The sequence below is a fragment of the Pseudopodoces humilis genome, chromosome 9 (genome assembly GCF_049639895.1).
Source record: "Pseudopodoces humilis isolate 2021_Gansu_Grassland_sample_001 chromosome 9, ASM4963989v1, whole genome shotgun sequence".
Lineage (NCBI taxonomy): Eukaryota > Metazoa > Chordata > Aves > Passeriformes > Paridae > Pseudopodoces > Pseudopodoces humilis.
The window spans coordinates 17,783,723-17,806,712 of record NC_142208.1 but is presented as its reverse complement, the minus strand read 5'-3'; the positions used below and the strand labels follow the sequence as shown (position 1 = coordinate 17,806,712).

The 22,990-nt window shown below is 41.1% G+C and overlaps 1 protein-coding gene across 6 annotated transcripts in view; it reads left to right on the top strand.

Annotated features, from left to right (window-relative positions):
• Positions 1–22,259, top strand: part of MARCHF8 (membrane associated ring-CH-type finger 8) — a 97,855-nt gene extending 75,596 nt beyond the window's left edge. For 5 of the 6 annotated variants that reach the window (XM_088060062.1, XM_014250249.2, XM_014250251.2 and 2 more), the window contains 5 exons: positions 7,851–7,930; positions 8,244–9,089; positions 11,042–11,222; positions 14,934–15,081; positions 17,377–22,259. In XM_088060062.1, the coding sequence (XP_087916188.1) occupies positions 7,851–7,930; positions 8,244–9,089; positions 11,042–11,222; positions 14,934–15,081; positions 17,377–17,681 (1,560 nt within the window). In that variant the 3' untranslated portion in view covers positions 17,682–22,259. The remainder of the gene's footprint in view (positions 1–7,850; positions 7,931–8,243; positions 9,090–11,041; positions 11,223–14,933; positions 15,082–17,376) is intronic. The other variant, XM_005520571.3, reaches the window with a different exon arrangement.
• The last annotated feature ends 731 nt before the right edge of the window (positions 22,260–22,990 follow it).

The following is a 22,990-nucleotide window of genomic DNA, read 5'->3' as shown; positions in this document are numbered from 1 at the left end:
AAGCTTAAGTATATGGAAAATTTTTCTTTAGTTGTGAGTTTTAGTAGGAAAGTGTCCTTTTTTTAATTGTTCAGAATACCATAGCAACCTGGCCAATAAGGCAGATTGGATACACGTAAAGGAGTAAGTGTGGAAATGCTTGGCTGCTTGTATAGCCCTTTCTGAAATCCACAGAACTTGTTGATCCTGCACCATTTTAAGAGGAGCTTTTTAACCAAAATTGGGTTAAATCAATTACATGCTTCATTTCCAGATGTGTTGAAGTGTGTGTGTGTGTGTACAGAAATAACGGTCATGCTTTCTGCAACTGCTTTTTCAGCCATTGCTTTTCCACCCAAATCTAGTTTACAGCACAGCAACATAGCAAATCTCCTGCAAATTCTTGGCACTGACACTTGATTCAAAGCCTTACTGGTGCTGATATGTCATTACAAACCCACTGTGATTATTACTGTGTATCTTTCCACTGCTCTCAGTTGCACAGTGCAATCTGAGTGGAAAGGATTGAGTCAGAACTCAGCCTTTAGCCAAGAAAGGATGCTGTGTTATTTATTGTGACCAAGGAAAGCAATGCTCATGGGCTAAAAGTGATCAGGGAGAGAGGCAGACAGATGGTGCTACTGAAAATGTAATCAGCTGGTAGAGGTAGCAGGACCTCGCTGAATTTAGACCCCCAGTGTCAGGGCCAGGTGGAGCTGTCCCTTGGGAGAAGGGGGCAAAAAGGCAGTTCTCCAAGAGGCAGATGCTAAGAGAGGCAGAAGAGATGCTAGTACATGTGGCCAAGCCAAGAAAAAGCAATCACCTGAATAGTTGGCTAGGGATGGATGCCAGAAAGAGCAGAAAAAGGAGCAAGGAATAAGATGCAGGAGGATCTTCATACGGTGTCATTAGGCTCTGTGCAGTATGTTGCACACTGGGGGATGTGGCATTCCTCCAGGCCCTTCTTTGCCTTTTTGGTATATTTCAAACACTCCTTTTAAATCTGCTACATGTGAAACATTTAAATTTCTGAAATATTCTATATTTGTTTTGAAATAAAAAAACAACATTGAAGGCAGATTTAATTGATTTAGTCATGGGACTTGAACACAGCCCATTTTTCCCCAACTTGCCCTGTTCAGAAACATAAACAGCACTGATGCTGATTGAAACACCCCCAGTTGGCACAAGAGAATACAGCCCAGATCCACATCTTGGCTGTTTACCCTAAGCCAGCATTTTTTCCAAGCAGCCACTGATTGCTGCAAAGTGCCTTCATCATACAAGCCCCACAGAGAAATAATTAAGCTTTATAGAAGCTTTATCCTCTAAATATAGAAGAAATTGACCCTAACGCACAGCTAGTCACAGGGAGCAGCTAAAAGAGGGATTTTCCCAGTAGTGGTAATTCATGCCCTCAGTTTATAGATAAAGGAATTGTGCTTACAAGCAGATGAAATGAGATCACTTACAAAGCTGGTCTCTAAACAGTTCTTCTCAAATTAATAGTATTATTTACCTTTAAAGTGTCTGATATATCCTGAAACGAATGATGTGATGTCTGGAAATACCTCCAGGTCATCTGTGTGCTGTTCTTGTCTTCTGATTGCTTTGGAGAGTTGATTCTAATGTAAAGGGGAAGCACTTTATAGTCTTATTTTCATGGCCCTCCAAGGGATAAACTTTGAAAATGCTAATACAGGGATCACAGCAAAGGAATCAAAAGTGAACTCCTTAAAAAAATGCAAATGCTTTGTCTTTTCTGAAGGCCTATATAGTTTTATCTTTTGAGCAAAAGCAAGCTGTAAAGTGTTAGATTATTCTTAGGCTGAATAGCAGCCAGTGCAGACACAAAGTGGTAGCCTAAGCTTGCTATGAAATTTAAAATCCATTTAGGCTGTTCATCAGCTTGGAACAGATTTAGAAAAGCATGTGAATACACATGTCCACTGTTGCCTGAAGCTTTAATGGATTCAGTGAGCATTTGTCTGTAGAAAAGTTGTCCAGGTTTTTCAGTTGCAGAGCTCAGCTGTCCTCTAGTCTACGAGATGACCAAGGCTTACTGAAAAAAAACTGTTTCTCAGAGGTGTTCTGTTCAGGTATGTGAGCCTGAGGGTAGGAAAACATAAGTTGCTTTAAAAAAAAACCTTCTACTGAGTTACTGGGGAAAGGAAAAGACATGAAAAATTGGGTAGTGTGAAGATGAAAGTGTACTCTTTCCCCAAGTACAACAGCAAGTAATCTCATGCTGGAGCACAGTGCAGTCATGTTTGTAAGGAATGCTATAATCTGTGCTGTGATAAATTCCCTCTCCTGGAGCTAGATTCTTTCTTCATACAGGTATGAGGGCACCCCATTAAGGAAGAACCTGCAGGAGTTTCCTCTTTTGTTCCCTCAGTCCTTTCAAGGTATTTTGAGGAAGATTTTTTTTAAGACAAAAAGCCATTTTTTCTTCTTCTCCCTGCAGAACCTGTGCAGTTGTTCCTGGGTTTAGTCAACATTAATCCCATGCTATGGGCACGTTGTATTATTTTTGGGAAGATTTTGAAAGGATAGCCTCCTCTCTCTAGTATCTTCAGCTCTGGATTCTCTAGAGAAAGTTCCTGACAGAATCCTCCTTTAGATTTCTTTAGAAATAGTAAGGGAAAGCTGACATCAGCTTTGCTTCTAGTTGATAGACATAGTTTTAATTATAGTCATATACATTATATAAAGTATGGAAGAAAGTTATTCCAGCAGCTGACTGCTGGTTCCTATCAAATTGTTGCCAAAATTACATGGTGGAGTTGATCATCCTGAAATTTTCCGATGCCTCTTTCCCATATCTCCCCTACAGTTTTTTAACCACTCTCCATTTTAATAATTTACTTTGCCCCTCGCTAAAGACACTTGATTTTAATATGCACTGAAAATCAATGTGGCATGAATCTGGTAGGGAGAACTTATTGGAAAAGATCAGAAGTTGCTGATGGTTGATCCTGCCATGTTGGTATAACCATGTTTATCTGTCATGTTTCAAAACCAGCCTGTCAGCAGGGTGTCTGCCCATCACATCCCTCAGTCTGTCCCAGGTGTCAGGTTTGCATGGTTTGGGATTGTTGCACTGCTGCCTTGGCCAGGTGGCAGCACTGGAGGCCACCTTTGGCACATGTGAAATGACACAACCACGTCTGCTCCACAGATGAACTTCAGAGACTGCACAACTGCAGTGCACTTCAGCAAGAGCCGCCAGCCAACACATACATGGAATACAGTACTTGCTGAAAGTACTCAAAAGCACATAAAATAAAGACAAGCCCATAATCAAAATGCCAGGTTGAAATTTGGGTTGTGGAGTGTTTCACTCCTTGCTCTATTGCTAAATTTGTACTTGCCTGAAGCTCCTTGTTCTGAAGTTCCTCTCGATAAAAGACTTAAAATTGAGCTTCTTTTCACTCTCTCTCTGCACAAAAGAGAATTGTGTTCTATTATTAAATGTGTATAGGTCTTAGTATGTTAGCTGCAGATCCTTAGCTGAGACTTCTAGATGTTTTTGTAGCACAAGTAGTAGAGTCACAGTATTGTTCCTAATCATGTGGCACCTAGAAACAACAACGTTTGCATGTGGGGGGGGGGCAAAACCCTTCTTTGCTTCCTTTAGACTTCTGATCGGTTGAAAAATTCTACAGAAGTTATTTCCAATTTTTTACCTTCAATGAATAATAATTTTTTAGAATGCAATAGGCCCAGTAGGCCCTGTCCTTTAAAATGAGATGGAATTGTTATTACTGCAGCCCAGAGTGGGATAACAGCAACTGTAGCCAGAAGTGTCATCTTAGATAAGCAGGTTATCTTGAAATATACCCAAGCCATTGGCGTGTTCACTATGGCTTACTTCAAAGATGCCTTTATTTTCTTAGGCAGGGTGGGGTGTTTTTTGGGTTTTGGTGTGCAGCATGTAATCAAATGTATGTAATAAGAAAAGACTGAGTTCTCTCACCAATAGATAACACTGTTCACGTGGAGGCAGAATGAGAACATATATGTGTATATATGCATGGACCTGCATATATGCGTATTAAAAAATGTCTATGTTCCTGCTGGCAACCCTTCAGAGAACTGTGGGAATCCCAGGAATTGTTACCTTCAAAATTGCTGTGATTGTCTGAATACCAGTGCAGAAGGCTATGCTGTGACCTCAGTGAATTGCATTAGATGGGAATGTCAATATAGACAATTAACTAACTATTGACCTTTATTACTGAGCTATTTTAGCCAGCCAGTTGGGCTGTACAGAGTAGCTCACAAGCACATGGCTCCAAGGCTCTTCACTGGAGGTGATGTTCCTCCATGTGAAGGGCATGACAGTTCAGAGTTTCAGCAAGTGATTATGGGGCTAGAAGGGTCAAATTCAGGCTGTCAAGGCTTAGGCTATATGTCACATATGAACATGGTAGAAACCTCCTGTGCTAAAACCTACTGCTGCTGTTGCCATCATAAATTGCCAGTTTGGCCAAAGGTGCTGCTACCTGGGAGGCTGCTGCTGGGGCAGTAAGGGTGGTGTGTGCCAGAAGCTACAGAGTGCAGAAGGCTTTGACTGCTTATTTTCCCCTCTTTTCAGCCTCTTCAGAGCTGAGCTCTGTGTGGGAGCAGCATCAGAGCTCCAAGATAGCTGGATCTGCCTGTTTCATTCACCCATCACCGCCTCTCCTTTGCCCTGTTGTGTCCCTAGGCTTCCTGTATTTCTTCTTTTCTGTGGCACCTCTCTGCCTGAAGCTGCTGTGTCTGAGTCAGTGAGGCCCAGGTGAGCTGGGAGGACTGGCCAGCAGCAGCAATGTGTAGCCCTGCTTCTAGATTTGGCAGAAGTTAGTACTTAGGCTTCTGGCAGCAGCTTGCATTTTACTGTGCTCTTGTCAGGGAGTTGTGCTTCACTGTTAGAGACTCATTGCTGTCACTGGCTGACGTTCCTGGGGAAGTGATTGGCATTAAAGCAATGGCTTGTTTTACCTCACTATCCTGCTCTGAGCTGCAGCACAGCTCTGTAAAGTTCCATGAGCAGAAAGCATGGGATGAAAAGAGGACAGACTGAGTGCCTGGAGGCTCATTGGACCATGGCTCTTGGTAGTAGCCACAGCTTGCATTGGTTTGAACCAAGAGTGGGGCATAACTTCCTCCAGTGATTTGTTGTTCCTTTTTGTGGTGCCTATCCAAGTGTGTTAATTTCTGTTCGTATTTTGGTTGCACTTTCATTATGTACGAAAATAGAGAAAAGTACCTTCTGTTCTGAAGCAGAAAGATAGGAGTAAAGGAAATGTGCCTCAGATGCTGAGCTTCTGCAAGCCACTCTGAACAGTACTGGCATCTAGAAACAAAATACTAAGCTTGAAATGCAAATGAAATTCCACAATTTCTTTTTTGTCCCAGCCTTTTGATTTCCCACATAGCAAGACTTTTAACACTCTTGGTACCAGACAGCTGGATCAAGAAACCAGTAACACAGTTTTGGAAGGGAAATTTTGGGTCATTGATTCTAGTTATCTGCTACTAGACTCCCACATCATATATTCTGCTGTCCTTTTCTGAAAAAGTTCGTTGCTAAACTGAAGCAGCTGAGAGATTGGATTTATTCTAAGCAGGTTACTTTCTGTGATTTTCTCAGCATAAAACCTGAGAAAAATTTATTAATTGATTTGTGACTTCACTTCCAGCAATGTATAGCTCTGTCTCCATGGCAGAATGTAATATGCTGTTTGACTGGTTTAATATTTTGGTTTTTGAAGATCGCTCGGTGTCTTTTAAACTATTTCATTATTTAACTTTTATTAATTTTCATTTGCAGAATGAAACAATTTATCAGTAAATTAGTGTCAGATCTTTAATTAAATTGTCAGACTTGGAGTTGAAAAAAAAGTTGCTGCACAAACCCTTATAAAAGATAGGATATGAAGTCAGGTGTACCTGCTTTTAGGAGAGGTTAAGCATCAGAGAGAACAAATTTCCAACAAATACCTGAATTCACATCACTGTATGATCAAAATCCTGTATCATTAGCATGTGCAAGTGGTGTAAAATGTAAAGAACTGTAGTTTCCAGGATAAAGCCAGTAATTGACCTTTATCTTTGTTTTGTCAGTCATTACATAGTTCAGTTTGCTTTCTGGCCCAAGGTTATTCTACCGGGTTTTATTCTATATGTGTACCCAGCTTTGGGTAAGATGGGAAATAAATTACAAGGTCTTATTAAGAGTTAAGAGGTGTGTGTTTGAGGCATGGCTGAATCTTGCCTTTGATTCCTGCAGACCCAGCTGTAAATGGATACCTGATCTTTCAGTGTCTGTGCGCCTGAGGTGTCCTAACATGAGGGCAGATACACTGCTGTCTATAGTGCTGTTGACTAGAGAAATAAAACCTTAAATGACAAGTTCTGTGACAAGGAAGGTGATTGTTTTATCTGTATTTACAAAGTAGCATGTGTATGTATCTTCTCTCACAAAAAAAATAGGAGTATAATGTGTGACAAGGAACCTCAGTTTTTCTATGACAGTATAAAAGCCTGTGGCAGCCTTGTTTAAATATACAATAGGGGCTTTTACTAAATTAAGTATAGAATTGATGGGTCCCAAGACAGATAGAGTGTGTGTTGCAGCATGATCAAAGCAGTGATGACTGAGCAGCTCTGGTGTCTGAAGCTGAAGCACAGGGCTGGGCACGGTGTGCTTCTGTGGCAGCACACCTTCTGTCACCTGAGGTCCCCATGGGCTGGCTTGCCTGACCCAGGTCTCTGCTGGCAGTGCTGGTTCTGTGCAGCCCAGTATGGAGATGACTTCAGTTGTTCTGCTGATTGTGTTGTTCTTTCCTGGGTTTCAGGCTTTGCTGTGCAGATCAAAAGAGCTGTAAAACCTTTGTTTGCATATTTGAAGTGCAAACAATGTTTTGCAGAAGTGGGTGAGCAGAGCAGCCTGTCCAGCAGCTGTGGAACATGGGAGACCCAGGTTTAAAGATTCTCTGTTATGAGGTGATTAATGAGGTTATTAATCCTTCTCACCAAAATCTCCAGGAAGAGTTGAGAAGTTTGTCAGAGTGACATGCAGGATACAGCAGCAGTAAAGGTCTTTAATAACAGCCAGTGTAGTCAAATGCTCTCTTAGAACATTGATTTTAGATTTGTCTATTAAATATGCCAAGAGTTTCACTTCATGTTTTTGAGTTAGTTCAGCTAATTCTTAATTCTTCAGTTATTCTATTTCTCACTGTGCTCTTGTTGCAATTTACAAATATGACTGCTGCCGCACCTTTCTCCAGGTAGATGGAAGATGCTGTTCAAGTAAGAGCAGGATGAAAGGCCTCAGAAAGTACTTCAGGGAATGGTCTGGGTTGGCAGATGGTGCTCATGTGCAAATGCTAGTAAGGAATATAAGTCCTCAGGTTGTGCTTGAGTTGCTGAATTACCAGTGTTGCTGGTTTGTAAAGAAAACCGAAGCCTCTAATCTCTTGCCATTATTGTTAGAGGAAGGATTAGCTATTACATGGCAGCTAAATTCCAGCTAGTTTATACACACACTTCCATCTAATTATTCTAATTACTGTAGCGTTGCTCATTTCCTGAGCTATTGTTCTGTGCTGTTTGACAGCTGGCAGGTTCCACTCCAGAGATGTCTGTATTTAACCTTGGGGTACAACATTTCTCTTCTAATTGCTAGTTCTCCAGGGATGAGACTCTGTGACCTTTCTTGCACTTAACAGTAAAGTCATTTTCTTACAGCTAGCCCTTAAGTATCTGCTGTAGAGTGATATCTGACTCCATATGCTGTGTTTCACCCTGAAGGTGATTGCTTTGCGTACTGACTCCTGACTTGAGGGTTTTCTTGTTTGTTTGTTTTAATTTCACTGCAGGCTGGAAGTCCAACCTCTGTCTCTGCCCCCCATAGCTTCTCTCGGACTTCTGTTACACCATCCAACCAGGACATCTGCAGGTAAAGTGTGCCATTTGTCTGGCTACAGTGAGGCTCAGGAGAGGTTCCAATTAAGGAAAAACAAAACTGAAAAAGCACATTTATGGGGAAGTAAGCGATGTGGGGTTCCCACTTGAAGCATCCCATTTGTTTGACTCGACTGCTGTCTAACACTGCTTTGTTAAATCCTACTGACTGTTTGGCCCTGCTATGTTTGCCATTCCCACACTAGCTATAATTCTCATTTCTTCACTTTTAATTATACATGTTCTCTTTTTTAATTGGTTTTTTTTTTTTTACTTTCTGTGCTTTTATTCCACTGTTCTGCATGCAGTTCCAGTGCAGTGTTTTCTGAGTGTTGTCATCACAGTCCAGTGCAGTCTGCTGTTGTCTTGAAAAATCCGCACTGCCAGAGCCCTCTGACACAAGGGGTCACTGTGACAGTAATCTGTCAGGACACGTTACATGCAGCAAAGAGAAACTCCCGTGGGCAGGATCGGGGCCAGACACTCAGGTCTGCTAAGAATGTAAAGCCCACCCGCACTCTGAAATTCTCCAAGTCCCTCAATGACGTGGACCAGAAGGCGCAGAGCACCAGCGAGTGCTTTGATTATGTGGAGCGAACACGCTCAGAAGGCAAACTGACCCCAAATCAAGAGCAGTGTTTAAGGATTAACAAATTTCATCTTAAAGAGAGGAAACCGCTGAATCTCAGGCCTCTTTCTTTTAGCAATTCTAAGCACTCCTATATCCCTTCCCTTTCCAACTACTCAAGTGCATCGGGAGGAGCAGAGAACCACAGCGCTGTACATATCCCCCTGCTGGAGGACAAGGTGGACCATGACTCCTCAAGGAGCAAAAAACTGTTGCGTTACCTTTTTTCCTTCTCCCACACCTCCAGCATCAGCAGCCTGCATAAATTTCATGAACTGGAGAGCTATTCCAGTCACTTCCAAGCTGACAAATCCTCCAGCATGCTGGTGGAAAGCACGGACTTCTGCTCTGATGATATGGGAGATGATGACGTCTTTGAGGACAGCACCTCAGTGAAACTCAAAACGAAAGAGCAGCGGGCACCGCTCTGTTCAGTTGAGAAGGACAGTGACCTTGACTGCCCTTCCCCCCTCTCAGAAAAGTTACCCCCTCTCTCCCCTGTGTCCACTTCGGGGGATACCTGCAGGTTGGTTTACCAGAGAACCACCTACCTTTTTAACCCTCCCATGTGCGGTGGTGACTGTTCTGCTTTCCCCTGCCTTCATGCTGTTTCTGTCTCTTCTTTACCCTGTCACCTTGCTAATACAGTGTGTGTGATTTGAAGCATGCAGCCTTCTCTCTGCAGTTCTGCACCCCTCTGATGCACTTAACAAGGCTACTAAGCAAAATCATTTCCTTTGGAGTCAAATAAATTCTCCTAAAATTTATTTTAGGTTTGGGGTTCTGAGATAGTATTTTTCTCTTATCAGTGCCCAAACTGGGAATACAATGAGAGACACAGCTACGCATCATAAAGGTCAAGCTGAACATGTCTTAGCTTTTAATGAGCAATGTGTTGTCCTGAAAGCATTGGTGGTTTGGTCAGAGGGTGGGAATCAGGAGGAAAACAGACTGCTTGAAAATTGCTTGTGAGATCAGATCAATATAGCTTTAGATTTTTTTTCCCCCCTCAGTTTGTATCCCACCACACTTTTTTATTTGTTACGGGCTTCCTGGTTGTCTTGGTCAAAGGTGATCTGAGTGCTGGCTGTTAGTGGTAGGACTGTGTGATGTCCATAGTGTGAGGTTCAAAAATGATGGGTGTCCTTATTCCAGCTGCAGAGGATTAATCACGTGCACAGATGGTAGGAGCAACAAGATCTGGACTGTTTTCATGGTGATTTGTTTGCAGGTCTGCCCCATCCCACATCCAAAATGTAGTTGAGGAGCAAGAGTCATTAAGTTCAGGAGCAAATGTCCAATCCCTCTACCTAGCATTTTATTATCCTAGTCTTCCTCCTCCCTAACAGCACTTCCTAAAGCTGGCTTTGTTATTACTTGCCAATATTATTTGATTTCCCCCCTCATTACCACGGTATCTAGTTCTGTACTGGCTTATCAACAAGATGCTGTTGTAATCCACCCCCACCTTCATTTCCACTTGCCAACTATCAGCAAGGTCACAAGAGGCAAGATGCTACACTTCAGTAAGAAACTTCAGTAATAGACAGGGATGGCAGCAGGCCAAAATGTACTTCACATATGCTTAGTAACCTGTGTTCACTCCCTGAGCTCCTCACCATCCCCCTTTCAATTCATGACCTCTTCCACATGGCTAGAAGGACTTCACAATGTTTGATGCTACCCAAGGGTTGTGTATAAACTGATTCTGGAAATCAAATGTCAAGAGCTGGTAGTAACATTTTATCAGATGTCTTTGCTGTTTGCATAGTTAGGCTCTAAGGAAAACAGGGAATTTTGCAGAGCTGATGCTTCCTTAGCAACTCTTGCTGAGTTGGAGAAGCAAAACCATTTAGAGTAAATGTTTTACTTATTCTACACTACATTGCTATGTAGTAAAACTATATTGCTGTAGTTTTGCATTGTGAATCTGTCTCTTAGCAGTTTGCATTGGAATAAATCACTTGTGTAAAATCCAGGCTGTCTAAATCAGTTGTTCATGATCCTGGGGTGGACTGTTTCACCACTGGTATTGGAATTTTGTTTTATCTTCTATTTCAGACCGTAGTACATAAGTAGCTGTACCTCTCTTTGCATATTTTGTCTTGGGAAGTGCTGTCTGATCTGTTTAAATGCTATTTGCAGTTAAGTGCTATTGGTCTGGGTGAAACATTTTCATTTTTTGCTCCATTTTTTCTTTCAGGTACTGCATTTCTGTCAGGCTCTATGTGTGTGCCTCATCCGTGAGAAAGCAGCTGTCTAGCTAGCTGTTTCTGTGTTTAATTATTTTGTGCCTGTGTATGTGCTTGTGCAGCAACTGAGCTGTTTAGTTTTAGCTCCTTTGTGCAACACATTCCTTTGATTTATATGTCTCGGGATCCTCAGTGAACATTCATGTGTGATCACAGATGTTACATGGCTCTTCCACATCCTTTCTGCTTCCTCTTCTCCTAACCAGCAGCTTTGCTTCTGATTCAGGATATGTCACTGTGAAGGAGATGATGAGAGCCCTTTGATTACCCCTTGTCACTGCACGGGAAGTCTTCATTTTGTGCACCAGGCCTGTCTGCAGCAATGGATCAAGAGCTCGGACACGCGATGCTGTGAACTGTGCAAGTATGAGTTCATCATGGAGACAAAACTGAAGCCTTTGAGAAAGGTAGGCACAGGACCTGCTTCCCCAAGGTCCTTAACATCTCTGTTGTTAAACAGAGATCCACTCTGGAACAGGCTGTGTCCACGAGCCTGCAGCACCCAACTTGTATTTCTTAATGTTTTTGTGGCTCCTTAGTAAGTCTGGTCAGTCTTGTACAGGTACAAAAAGATTTGAATTAAACTCACCCTGGCAAATTCAATATCACTGGAATCCAGCTCTGATAACAACTGTTCTAGCCCAGCGGCTTTCTGTGTGTAAATGTATATGTGTGTGTGTGTGTGTGTGTAAATATATATATATGTGTCTATGCAACAGTCTGATTTTTTTCTTTAGATTTAAGAGCACAAAAATCAACATTTTTTTTTAAATGTGGAGCTTTGTATTACTGTTACCTGCTTTAGTTTGTGGCTCACATGTTAAGATCCACATGGCTTTTAAGTTCTCTTCAAAATATGAGGGTTTCACATTAAATTTACTTTAAATCACACTTCTTGAATGTAACTTAGTTAAAATTTGTATCTTTTCTTTTTAAAGGCTCAAACTTATTTAGTGAAAATAATACATTGTAAGTAGAAAGTGATTCACTGTTACATATGTTTTCATTTTTACCTTTTCCTAGGGTGTGAATGACTAGGTTTTAGTACTTCAGGTTGATAGAACCTGTATTTCTGTTTTATAGATAAGTATCTTTCATAAATCTGGTGACTTAAAGTATAGCTACTAAGACATTTTGTGCTTCTATCCTCATTTTGTTCTCCCACATCCTCTGAGCTTTCAATGTCAGTTGTCCTTAAATCAGGATTTTGAGATGGAAGTCACTGGTATTCTTAGCACAGACAAATCTTTCCACATCTACCAAAGCAGAAGAGGTTAATAACAATAACCTCAGTCTGGAACTAGAATAGATGAGAAACATTAAATTCAGTTATGATGAGCCTAAATCACATAGAGTGGGAAGTTTGGACTGCAGATATCCAAAAAACACTACAAGTACTTGTCCAAATCCTAAAAGTGACATCTAACAGAAAATAGAGCAAATTTCAAACACTTAATTTTTCAGAGAGATGTATTGTCTGCAAAGTGTATAGCTTAGCATGTCCAGTGGATAAGATGTCCTTTGTTTATGGCTGTGGTGGATCATTGCCTTCTAAAAACTGCAGATTTTGGCTTGGTAGCCTCTTGGCACACAGTGTAGTTGTTTCTGAGCTGCAGTATTGGTCCTCATAAGCTCTGTTGTGTGCACAGACAATACTGTGCACAGCCCAACCACAGGACAGGAAAGAAATTACTCTTTCTAGAGTATCCAAAGAAAGAAGAGTTGCTATAGTTGTCAGTTGACTCCTGTTTTTTTTTCTGTGCTCACTCTGCCTGAAGTGGGTGGGGGAACATTATCTGAATATTTGTGCCCTATGGAAAAAAAATGTTGTGCACCTTCAGAAATGAGTCACTCAACATCATTAGTTATACCTGAATAGGTCATCTGTGGGAAGCAGACAAGCTGCCAGAAGGTAGGGATAGAGCCATAAATAGAAGGAGTTTACATTTCAGATACATCTAAAAGAGTCCTTTTAGAGGTTTAGCTGCAGCAAAAAGATAAGATGCCTCTGCATCTTCAACTCAGCCTTTATGGTAGCCTTTCAGTCAGGAGAAAACAGTCTGGAACTGGTGAGTATGATCAGGATGGGATAATAATAGGGCTTCTCCTTGTCTGTAGAGTAGAAACGGAATTCAACTTCCTTGGCATCTTACAGTTATATTGCAGCATTGAGTTGTTCAAACACTAAAGGAAGAGGATGAGAACAAAATGTGTAATGGCTCAAATGAAGATGAGAGCAGACAAGACAGATGCTTAATTTTAAAATTTCAGTGAAAGAACAAGACATTAAATCTAAATTTTCTGCTGGTTTTTTTTTTTCTGTTGGTTTTAACAACACTTGAATAGTCCAGAACTGCTGTTTTAAGTGGGAAATGCCACATGCTGTGTCATTGGAATAATACAGCAGGGACCTACAGATTTGAGTTTCCTCTCTGGGCTAGTGTGCAATTTGCAGAATATTTTCTCTTTTGCTTTACAGTCATCTCTCTTGAAGCAGTGAGGTGGTGCAAGCTGGTTTTGTGACTGTGGAGCCAGCAGTTCACAGGAGGTATTGTCCAGCAGAGGAGCCCACACAGTGGAACAGAAAAAAGAACTATAAATTAGTCAAAACACAAGTCCTCCTGGCTCTGTAAAAGCATTTGCAAATAGATCTAACATGGTTGCTTTTTGGCAAAATAATTTGATTAATTTGTACTTTCTATCAAAAGGCAACACCTTTGTATAGAAGCAAAAGCAATTTTCTTTTTAAAATACAACCTACAAAGGGAATATTTTGTCCCATCTTTTTCTAAAAAGATTGAAAAAATACAGCTTTCTAGTACAATGAAACTAGCTTGTCATTCCTGGAAATACTCAGTTCTTGTGCCATGATGAGGTTTGGATGCCCACATAACTGGAAATGTGGCTTGGGCTGGACACAAAGATGTGTGTGAACCAGCACAGGGATGATCACAAAGTCTCTGTCTCATGTTTCAACCATTCTCATTTTTGTGGCAGTGGAAAGCAATAATTCAACATAATGGATTATTTCAATCTTACCATTCAAGTCATCCTCATCCCCTTCCACTTTATGCCTCCTTTTTGAAGTCCTCTTTTTCTACAAATTATTCTATGAGACATCAGATGCACCTTTTTATGCATGAGATGTTTATATGTGTTTTGATGTCTTTTTTAAAAGTGTGAGAAAAGCCCATCATAACTCTTTTCCAAGCAGATATGCTGATGGATGGATGTCCCACATGCAACAACTTTCATCATTTACATAGGCAAAATTACAGAAAAGAAATTTAAAACACAGCTTGTGGGTATCCAGATATGTCTGGCATATTAGAGGCATCTATAATAATTGTCTCATTTCCTTGTATCTTTCTGAAAGTACATTGGCCTGATTTTATGGGGTTTTTTTGAGCTATATAAGCATTATTGATAGATGCAAATCTGGAGATTTAATTTGTTGCCATCCTCTCGCTTAGAAAAGCTGTCACCCCCACTCTAATCTATATTCTTAGGACATATGTATTTAAGTGCTCTTGAAACACTGAAAGTAAAGTGAGTGTCACTGCTATAAGTGATATTAAATATATGTGAAGGTTGAATGAAACCCCCCAGAAGTACAAGGTGAGAGCTGAACAGCCATGAGACTGAGAGCTCACCATGAGGTGTCTCTACACACCCTGGGCAGTTGAACCATGTGCCACTTGCACTGTTCTGTTGAATGCCTCCCTGAGCAAGGTACCCACTCCCACTTGTGATGCTCAGCTGCAGCTGTGGGTGCCTGCTGGGGAGCGCAGGAAGGAGCAGCAGTGCTTGGGCCCCTCTGCTGGCACTGCCCCTGTGTGGGTAAGCAGGGTGCAATGACATTGTGCTGAGGTGCTGGTGGGAGCTGAGCACTGAATCCCCTCTGGCACCAGGATGGCTCCAGTCACAGCAGGGTGAGCTGCCAGCCATCACACACTTGCTGTGACCAAGTGACTGGTGCCATCTGACTTTTAAAATCCTTGTTAGGAGGAAACTGGTCTCCTGCCTGGTTTTTCTTCTTATCTATGTTCTCTTTTCATACTCTCTAGTAACTACAATAAACTGCTAATCTCTTGCTCTGGTTCCTGGTTTCTTGCCAGTGGGAGAAGCTGCAGATGACAGCCAGCGAGAGGAGGAAGATCATGTGCTCTGTAACATTCCATATCATTGCCATCACCTGCGTCGTGTGGTCTCTCTATGTCCTGATAGACAGGACTGCTGAAGAGATTAAACAGGGACAAACTACCGGTATGTTACTTGATTATCTTCCCACTTACTCTCTTGGAATAATTATTTATCCTGATTGCAGAGAGGATGTGGAACATAAGTGTTAAATCTAAACTAGTCAGCTTCGCCCTGGTATTGGGTTGGTTTAAAAGCACAGTTCTAAAATTATTTAGTTAAATCAGTAAATTAACCAATGGATTAATCTGTGGGTACTTTTTAAAATCTGTTTCAGGTCAATTTAGTTTGCTCTTGTGAAATGCATGGATATGAGAGCTAATCCAGTGTAGCCAGACACAAAGTTGCACTGCCTCAGCAAATTTAGGTCTAAATTTGCAGATAAGGATGTAAGCATTTATTTGCTGCTATGACTACCTTTAAACTGGGCAAAACTGGAACAGTTTTAAAAAAGAGAAGAAGTAAGAGGAACCTAAATTCAAATCTTTGAGGTAAATCAACAGGATTTTCTTTCTGCCCAGTTGTCTGTGCAGTGGATTAGTCATCAGTGAGAGCCATGTTAGGCTGGAAAAACTTTTGAGTGATTGCACTTGAAGCAGAAGAAATTCAAGTTGAATATCAGTACTCCAATTTGCACAACTGAGATAAGAGGCATTGTAATCTTATAAAGGGCTGCCAGCCCAGTGCACAGGTACCTTAACTTACTGAATAGAAGGTTTTCTTTCGTATGTCAGCTGTAAACATACCAAGCTGAAATGTGTTTACTCAGGTATGCTGGGCTGCAGATTTGCAGCTGTCAAAAAACTTCCTCAGGCATCTGAGCCTAAAGATGGGGATAGAATAGATGGAAGCTGTTAGAAGGCAGGCTATCCTTGCTTACAGAGCACTGCATGCCAACTAGACATGCAGGTGGAAAATGTTTGGCTGGTGATTGAACAGTCCTTTGGGGAGGTATTTGAGCATTAATAAACTAGTGAATCCACAGAGCTGTTACAGTCTCTTCAGAGCAGAATCACTTCAAACTGAGAAGTCATCCTCTCATTTCTCGTTTAGGCTATAGTTGGATTGTTCACAACTTCTGGCAGGAAGCTGCTTTCAATGAAATCTCTTAGTTTCTGTTCCGTCCAACCCCATTTCTTCCATGAACAGTGAACATGATTGGCCTTTCAAAAGGATAAGGTTTCCATATGATAATGAAAGTATATGTTTTCAAAGATTTATCCTTTCCAGGTTATTTTAACCAGTAAATAAATTGGATGAACATAACTAGGAGGAATGATGTGAATATTTGGTACATATTTTAGTGCTTTCTCTGCTCCTTTCATTTGGATTCTAAATCCAGGGACTGCTGTAATGAGCTGGGGGATGCAGGAAGTGTGTGTGGATATATATTCTTGTCCACATGGACAAGCATGTGCTGTCACTGCCTACATCAGACAGCTCACCTTTGAATCAGAGGGTCATATATGAATCACAGGTGGGATTTCATCAGTAGTAAGACTGCAATGCCCTTTGTATTTTGGGACTAATACCTCCTGCACTACTAATTCCTCCTCCACTACCATACATTTCTAAAACAACAGCAGCCTGTATCTTGGTTAAAACTTGGAAGAGCTGGAAAGATAGGATTTTGTTCTCTGAAAAACCTGGTAATGGGTGATTCAGCATAGTTTCATATCCGTCTTGTGATGGCACTTATTTTAAAGATGCTGGATGAACACAGGATGTATGTAAGCAGAATATATATAACATGAATAGTTTTTAATTTAAAAGTGGTTGATAGAAATGTAACAAGATCCACTGTCTAAATGTTCAGGCCAGACAAATTTAGGCAAAGTGATGGTGGTATTTTTTAAGGACAGAGGATAAGCTTGGAGTGCTTCAGCATCTCCAGCACTCGCAGTTTTGTATCAGAGGAGATGCTTTAGTTCAGATACAAGTTACTGGGTGTAATGCAGATAAAATTTTCCTCATCTGCATAAGACATGTCAAGCTGTATGGTAACAATCATTCCTTTATGTCTCCATGTACTGTGTGATCACAGAGTGGAACAGACTTACTGGGTCACCTTGTTGTGTCTCTGTTATGAAGAGGAAGCCATGCCATAGAATCCCTTTCATAATTTGATCCAATCTTTGATTAAAACGGGTGTAAAAGGACCTAAGCATATTACTGGTGGTTGCCTTGACTCTGTGATTGTACTGCATCAAGGCTCAGATACAGAAAATCAGTTGTTTTGTTTTTTTTCTCTGGTGGGGAAGAATGTGATATGTGAAGCCGAAGTCTGTGTGTTTGAATGAAGAGGAAAAATTGCAAAATAAGAATAGTTTGCAATTCTTCTTTTTATTTTCTTTCTTCCAGGTATTCTGGAGTGGCCATTTTGGACTAAGCTGGTAGTTGTGGCTATTGGTTTCACTGGAGGACTTCTGTTCATGTATGTACAATGCAAGGTGTACGTACAGCTGTGGAAGAGACTTAAAGCTTATAACCGAGTAATATATGTACAAAACTGTCCAGAAACTAGCAAAAAGAATATTTTTGAAAAACCTGCACTAATGGAGCCAAACTTTGAAAGTAAAGAAATGTTTGGGGTTCACCATTCAGAGACAAACTCTTCACATTACACAGAGCCAGAAGACTGTGCTGCAGAAATCCTTCATGTCTGATTGCTAGGTGGAAGGGGTGTTTCTGTATGTCCTTGAAGATTTTAATATCATTGTTTACTGCAAACTGCTCTACCTTTTTAAAATCAGCAAACAGCTGAAGGCTGGCGGATGAATTTTTTACATTTGTCTTTTTGTTGGAATTTTTTTTAATCCCTTAGGCATATCTGTCCATGTCAACATGGTTGCATACCTCTCAACATTTTGTGTCTCATACTGGCTGATCAAAGAGCCACAGGATATTGGGTAGAATGAGCCTTGGGTTTGGTATCAAGGAAGCTGCTAGCGAGATGTCATCAACTTCATGGAGTCTGTTACTTTCGAACACAACTCTTAAGTGATTCTGGAGGATGTGTAGTGTGGGGTTGGTTGGTTGGTCTGTTCTTTATGTGTGATGAAGGAGGTTGTCCCAGACAGTAAGAGAAATGAGACAGAGAGAGTCTAATCTACCACTAACACTGCCACTAACATTGTGTCTTAGGCAGCAGGTGTAAAATTTTGCTTTACATATTGCGATAAGACTTACAAAGCATATAGCACTTTTAAAAATCTTTATTTTGTGATATGTATGTCAAATGAGAATGAAACTTGAAAGAATGTGTCATTTTTGAAACATTTCTTCATTCTTTACCCATCTATTCTTCTAGAACATAAACCTCTTGCCTTATGAAAAAAAAAAATTTAAAAATCTCAGCCTGTGATTTCCAACACATGCCCACATTATCTTACTAAACATAACACTAAAAAACCCTGCCTCTTTGGGTTTCCTTTGAGGAGCAATTGTCTTTCAAGGATATTGCACTTGTGACTTGTGTATGGGAAGTAGTGGATGTGTACAATATTTGTTTTCAGTTGTTTCAGTGCTCTGTTTTGGGGATTGGTTTTGATTTTTTTTTTCCAACAGGTCAGATCATCAACATACCTGCACATACATATCTGATGTAACTTTCATTCCAAACCACTGGCAAAGGGTCTGTTGCTATACTGATAAAAATGTGAGCTGTTACAGAAAAAAAGGAAACTTAGTCAATACAGCAGAAACTGATTTTCTTTCTTTAGTGCTGTGTCATGTGTGAATTACCCATGAATTTGATGTTGTCACAAGAGATGCTGACATCCAAGTCTAGGAAGTAAATATCACATTAAGTGGATAAATTTAAAATACCTGCCTGATGTGATGCACTGTGTGGTCAGAGAGTAGTATATGTCTGTGCTTTTGAATTTGGGACTGGCTTTTTAATCAGTCAGCTTTCATGCAAAGAGAGGGACAGCTTTAAAATCTGTTTGCAAGGCTTTAGACAGAGTTACCCAAAGCCTGGAGTGTCTGCAGTTGATTTGTTTGTCCAGTCTGTTTCACTGCACCACTGTCCAGCTTTAAGCCCTCATTTAACCAAAGTCTCAGTGTGACTGGAGCAGGAATGAAGCCCCACAAAAAGTCAGCACATGAGGCCTCTGCATTTGAAAGCTGACTTTCCCTACCTGAGCCCTGTCTAAATCTCTGTAAAGTCAATGATGATGATATGGCTGGTTTTAGTCGGAGTTGCCTGGACTTCTCAGGTAAAAGTTTCTGTTTACTTGTTGAGATAGTGAACTAAATTCTGAGCTCTAGTTCAAGTTTCACTTAGTATTTTTGAAGTACAACTTTGGGTACATTCTTTTCATAGCAAAAGCAGCTGCTTTAAGACTTCTTAAAGTATAACAGTAAGAGATCAGGGATTTTTTTCCTTAAAATGTAATATTAATTTATTTCTAAATCAATATTTTAATAGAAGGCAGGGAAGGGACTATGGTAAGAGAACACTTATCCCAGTGGTTTCTAGAAGCTGTTACAGGAAAAGCACATGTGCCTCTGTCACTTCATGCTTGAAGCTTACTGTCTGTGATCTTCATGAACATGGTACTTTGTTCTTGAGATGTGTTAAAACATCCAGACCTCTGGGCAGTCCTGGTAAAGCTGCACTGGCATGGATTTGTGTACTGTACTAGCTGTCAGGATGTCCCGTGCTTAAGTGATACAGGCTGACAAACCCTGCATACCCTGCTAGTATCAGGGCAGTCTTTGTGACCATACACTGCAGAGTCTGTTGCCTGTGCCTGCCATAATTTAAAGTGCAATTACTCAAGACCTTTCCTGAACTCTGCTGTGGGTGATCCTCTTCTATTACGAGAACCCAGATAATACACTGTCTCATTTTGTTTTCTGTTTTGTTCTGTGAAAGATTCACTAGATAAACTCAGGTGGGTTAAATATCAGGTCTTGCACACCTTCATGATGTTCTTCTGAAATACCCAAGTGCACAAGGCCTGCACGTCCGCAAGATGCTCGCGTTAACAGCTGCAAGATGCGCAGAATCAGCTGCCGAGTGATGCTGTGTGCGTTCTCATCCCACATGTGGCCGGTGGGTGAAGAGAAGATGGACAAGTCCTGGTATGAAACCTGGCTGTTCTCCAGCTCACACCTGAGAGGCTCTGGTGTGTGAGCAATGTTCTGCCATCGCTGATACAGCATACCGTACCTTGCTGGTTCTGCTTCAGTCACTGTTGTACGTGATTCTGGGTGAACCATTGCAAAATCTCATTTGGTGTTTTGGAAGCTGCATGTGGAATGTGCCAGGTAGTGTTCAGTGTATTCAGGATACTGAAGGTTTTTGCTGTACCCCTGAGTATCTTAACTTGTAAAGCAAAATCACCCCCAGCAAAATTGCCTGGGAAAAAATATTTGTGAATGAAAATGTTTTAGCAAGTGTTGCTGCTAACAATTCCCTCTCCCAGCAGATCTTTTCTGAATGAAAATTAAGGCTTATTATTTAAACTCTTTATACTGCTTAGGAATGCTTATACCAGGAGGGGCTGCAGAAGAGATCCATCTGTCAGGGGGTTTCATTTATGCTGGTCACACTTCTCATGCTGATTCTTGCTTGGTATTAATGGTGGGCTTCTGGAGATGCAGTTGTCTGCTTCTGCATGGTGCCATCAAATGTTTGAGAAGGCTGAATGGTGCTTTTTTCTTCTTTCTCCTCAAGAAGATACTGTTGACTTTTTTCAGCTTCCAGCTGTGAGGCACTGATGCCAGCTCAGGTGAGCTCTGTCTTTTCTGTTCAGATGTCAGTAAGGGGAACAACCACCCCCTGTTAGATCAGGCTTTCCAGTACTTCCTTCTGGCAGCTTTTGAAATTACTGAAATGGAAGCCTGGTCCGTGTACCTTGGCCAAAGTTAGCTTGGGTTACCCTGGGACTTTCCTGAGACCAGAATTTAAGTAGGACGGAGCATAGGCTTAATGCCATCTACCACAATCCCTTTCCTAGGTTGCCAGAGCTTTGCTGATACGTCCAGTGTGCCAGATAACTGACCCCATTCTACTGATGGCACTCCTGTCCAAAAAGACACCATCTGGGCCAAGGAAGTTCCCCTGCTGTGTCACATTTGATGAATCTGTCAGGTCATGAACGTGCGTTATGTTAGAAATACAGGTGTGTGCTGCAGAGGGCTGATCTTGTGTAAGAGCTGATGAGATGTTAAATTCCTGTGAATTTCCAGGAGGTTTTTCAACTGTAAGCCTGTATTTTGGGAGTGAGAGTGGTGCTTAAAACGTGTTCTGAAGAGATCGCCAGACCCTGGGACAACACCCTCTGGTTAAATATCATTGAGATTGGCTTTGCTTCAGCAAGGAGGCGTTCAGTGAAAACTGAATGAGCCTGTGAGGGGTTAGAGAAGTACCGGGCCTCTGTGCTGTACCTGGGAATTCCTGGGAAGCAGCTGTAACTCTGTTCAAGCCACCCCCCCGTACTGATCAGAGCACAAGTTGGCACTGTAGGGAAGGGGGCTGCTTTGCCTGCCACTCGTGGGACACCTTTGAAGTGATGCATGGATGTGGCCATGCACAGGAGCTGGTTGCTTCAGCCCTGTGTGTGGCAGACACTGTAAATATTGCAAAGTGGGAACCAGGTCCAAATTTCTCCTAAAGCTGATGTGTGTTAAGATACAGATTTCTGGTGTGGTCTGCTCTGGAGACTGGCCAGCAATGAAAAGGGGGAGGTCATTGACTCTGGGTTGGGTCCCTCTCAGATATGGGTGAAACAGGGCAAATACAAAAGCAAGGATATTGCTGGCTGGATTTCCTTAGTGTTGTATTAGATACGCAAAGAAAATTTCTAAGTGGGACCTTTTATTTTGTGATTATCTTTTAGTTTTGAGATATTGCGGTGTCTGTATATTCCAATGAAGTACTGAAAGCACTTGTCTTTGTATAGAAGATAACTGTTTAAAAATTGCAGCTAATCTTGTATTTCGGAAAAACATTTGTAGATAGGTAATTGTATAATGTTGAAGAACTTTACACTGGCATGTGTTGTATAGTTTATACAAGACACTTCATACTTCTGCAGAATTTTTTAGTTATTAAATTTCTAGTAACTTAATGTATAGTTTTGTATCCTTTCATGTATGTTCGTTTTCTCAGTATTACCACTTGCAGAGTTATTTTTAGTTTCTTAAACTGTAATTGGTTATTTGTGTGTGATACACAGGGTTATTGACTGCAGCAATAAAGTGTTTCTATAAAAAAAACAGAAAAACCCAAACCCATTATAGTATCCATTTTGTTTGAAAAAGCATGGAGAGAAAAATTGAGCTCTCCCATAGTTAAGATGATGATCAAAACACAGACCTTGATGGCTCTTCAGTGTAGCAGACCAATGCAGAGTAGCATCCCATGATAATTCAATGATAAAATGATCCATAATGATAAAGGCATTGTAACCATGGGAATAATTGGGCAGCTCCTTCCATGCAGGTGCTTTGGACTCAAATACAGGAATCATGGGAAGAATTTTCTGGCTTCTGCCATGCAGGAGGTGGGGAGAGAAGATTTCCCATGGGCCTTAAAATCTGACCTTCTGGAATCAACACTGCATGGGGCATCAAATGCTTCGTGTCTGAAGTCAGCATTTTCACATGCATCTGTCTAGAGGTGCAGAGCAGAAGATGCTCATTGCTATGATTTTCCTCTAGGAATAATATTAATTTTGTGTACAGAAGAGGAAATCTTTAGCAGTTTCACTAGAATACATTTCTAGCACCAGTAGGTGAAGGAAACTGCACTGCTGTGAGAGAGCTTGTTAAAAAGGCATACACACCAGAGAGCAAGGACCTGGAGAGTTGTAACAGACACAAGGGGGCTCAAAGAAAAACTTTGCCTGTCTAAGTTGGAATCAATTTTTCATTTTCTTTTATGTAAGGAAGGGAAGGAAATCTTTAAATCGGCAACCCTGAAGAGATGTCTTCCATGTAAAACAAAAAAGTCTCTGTCCTA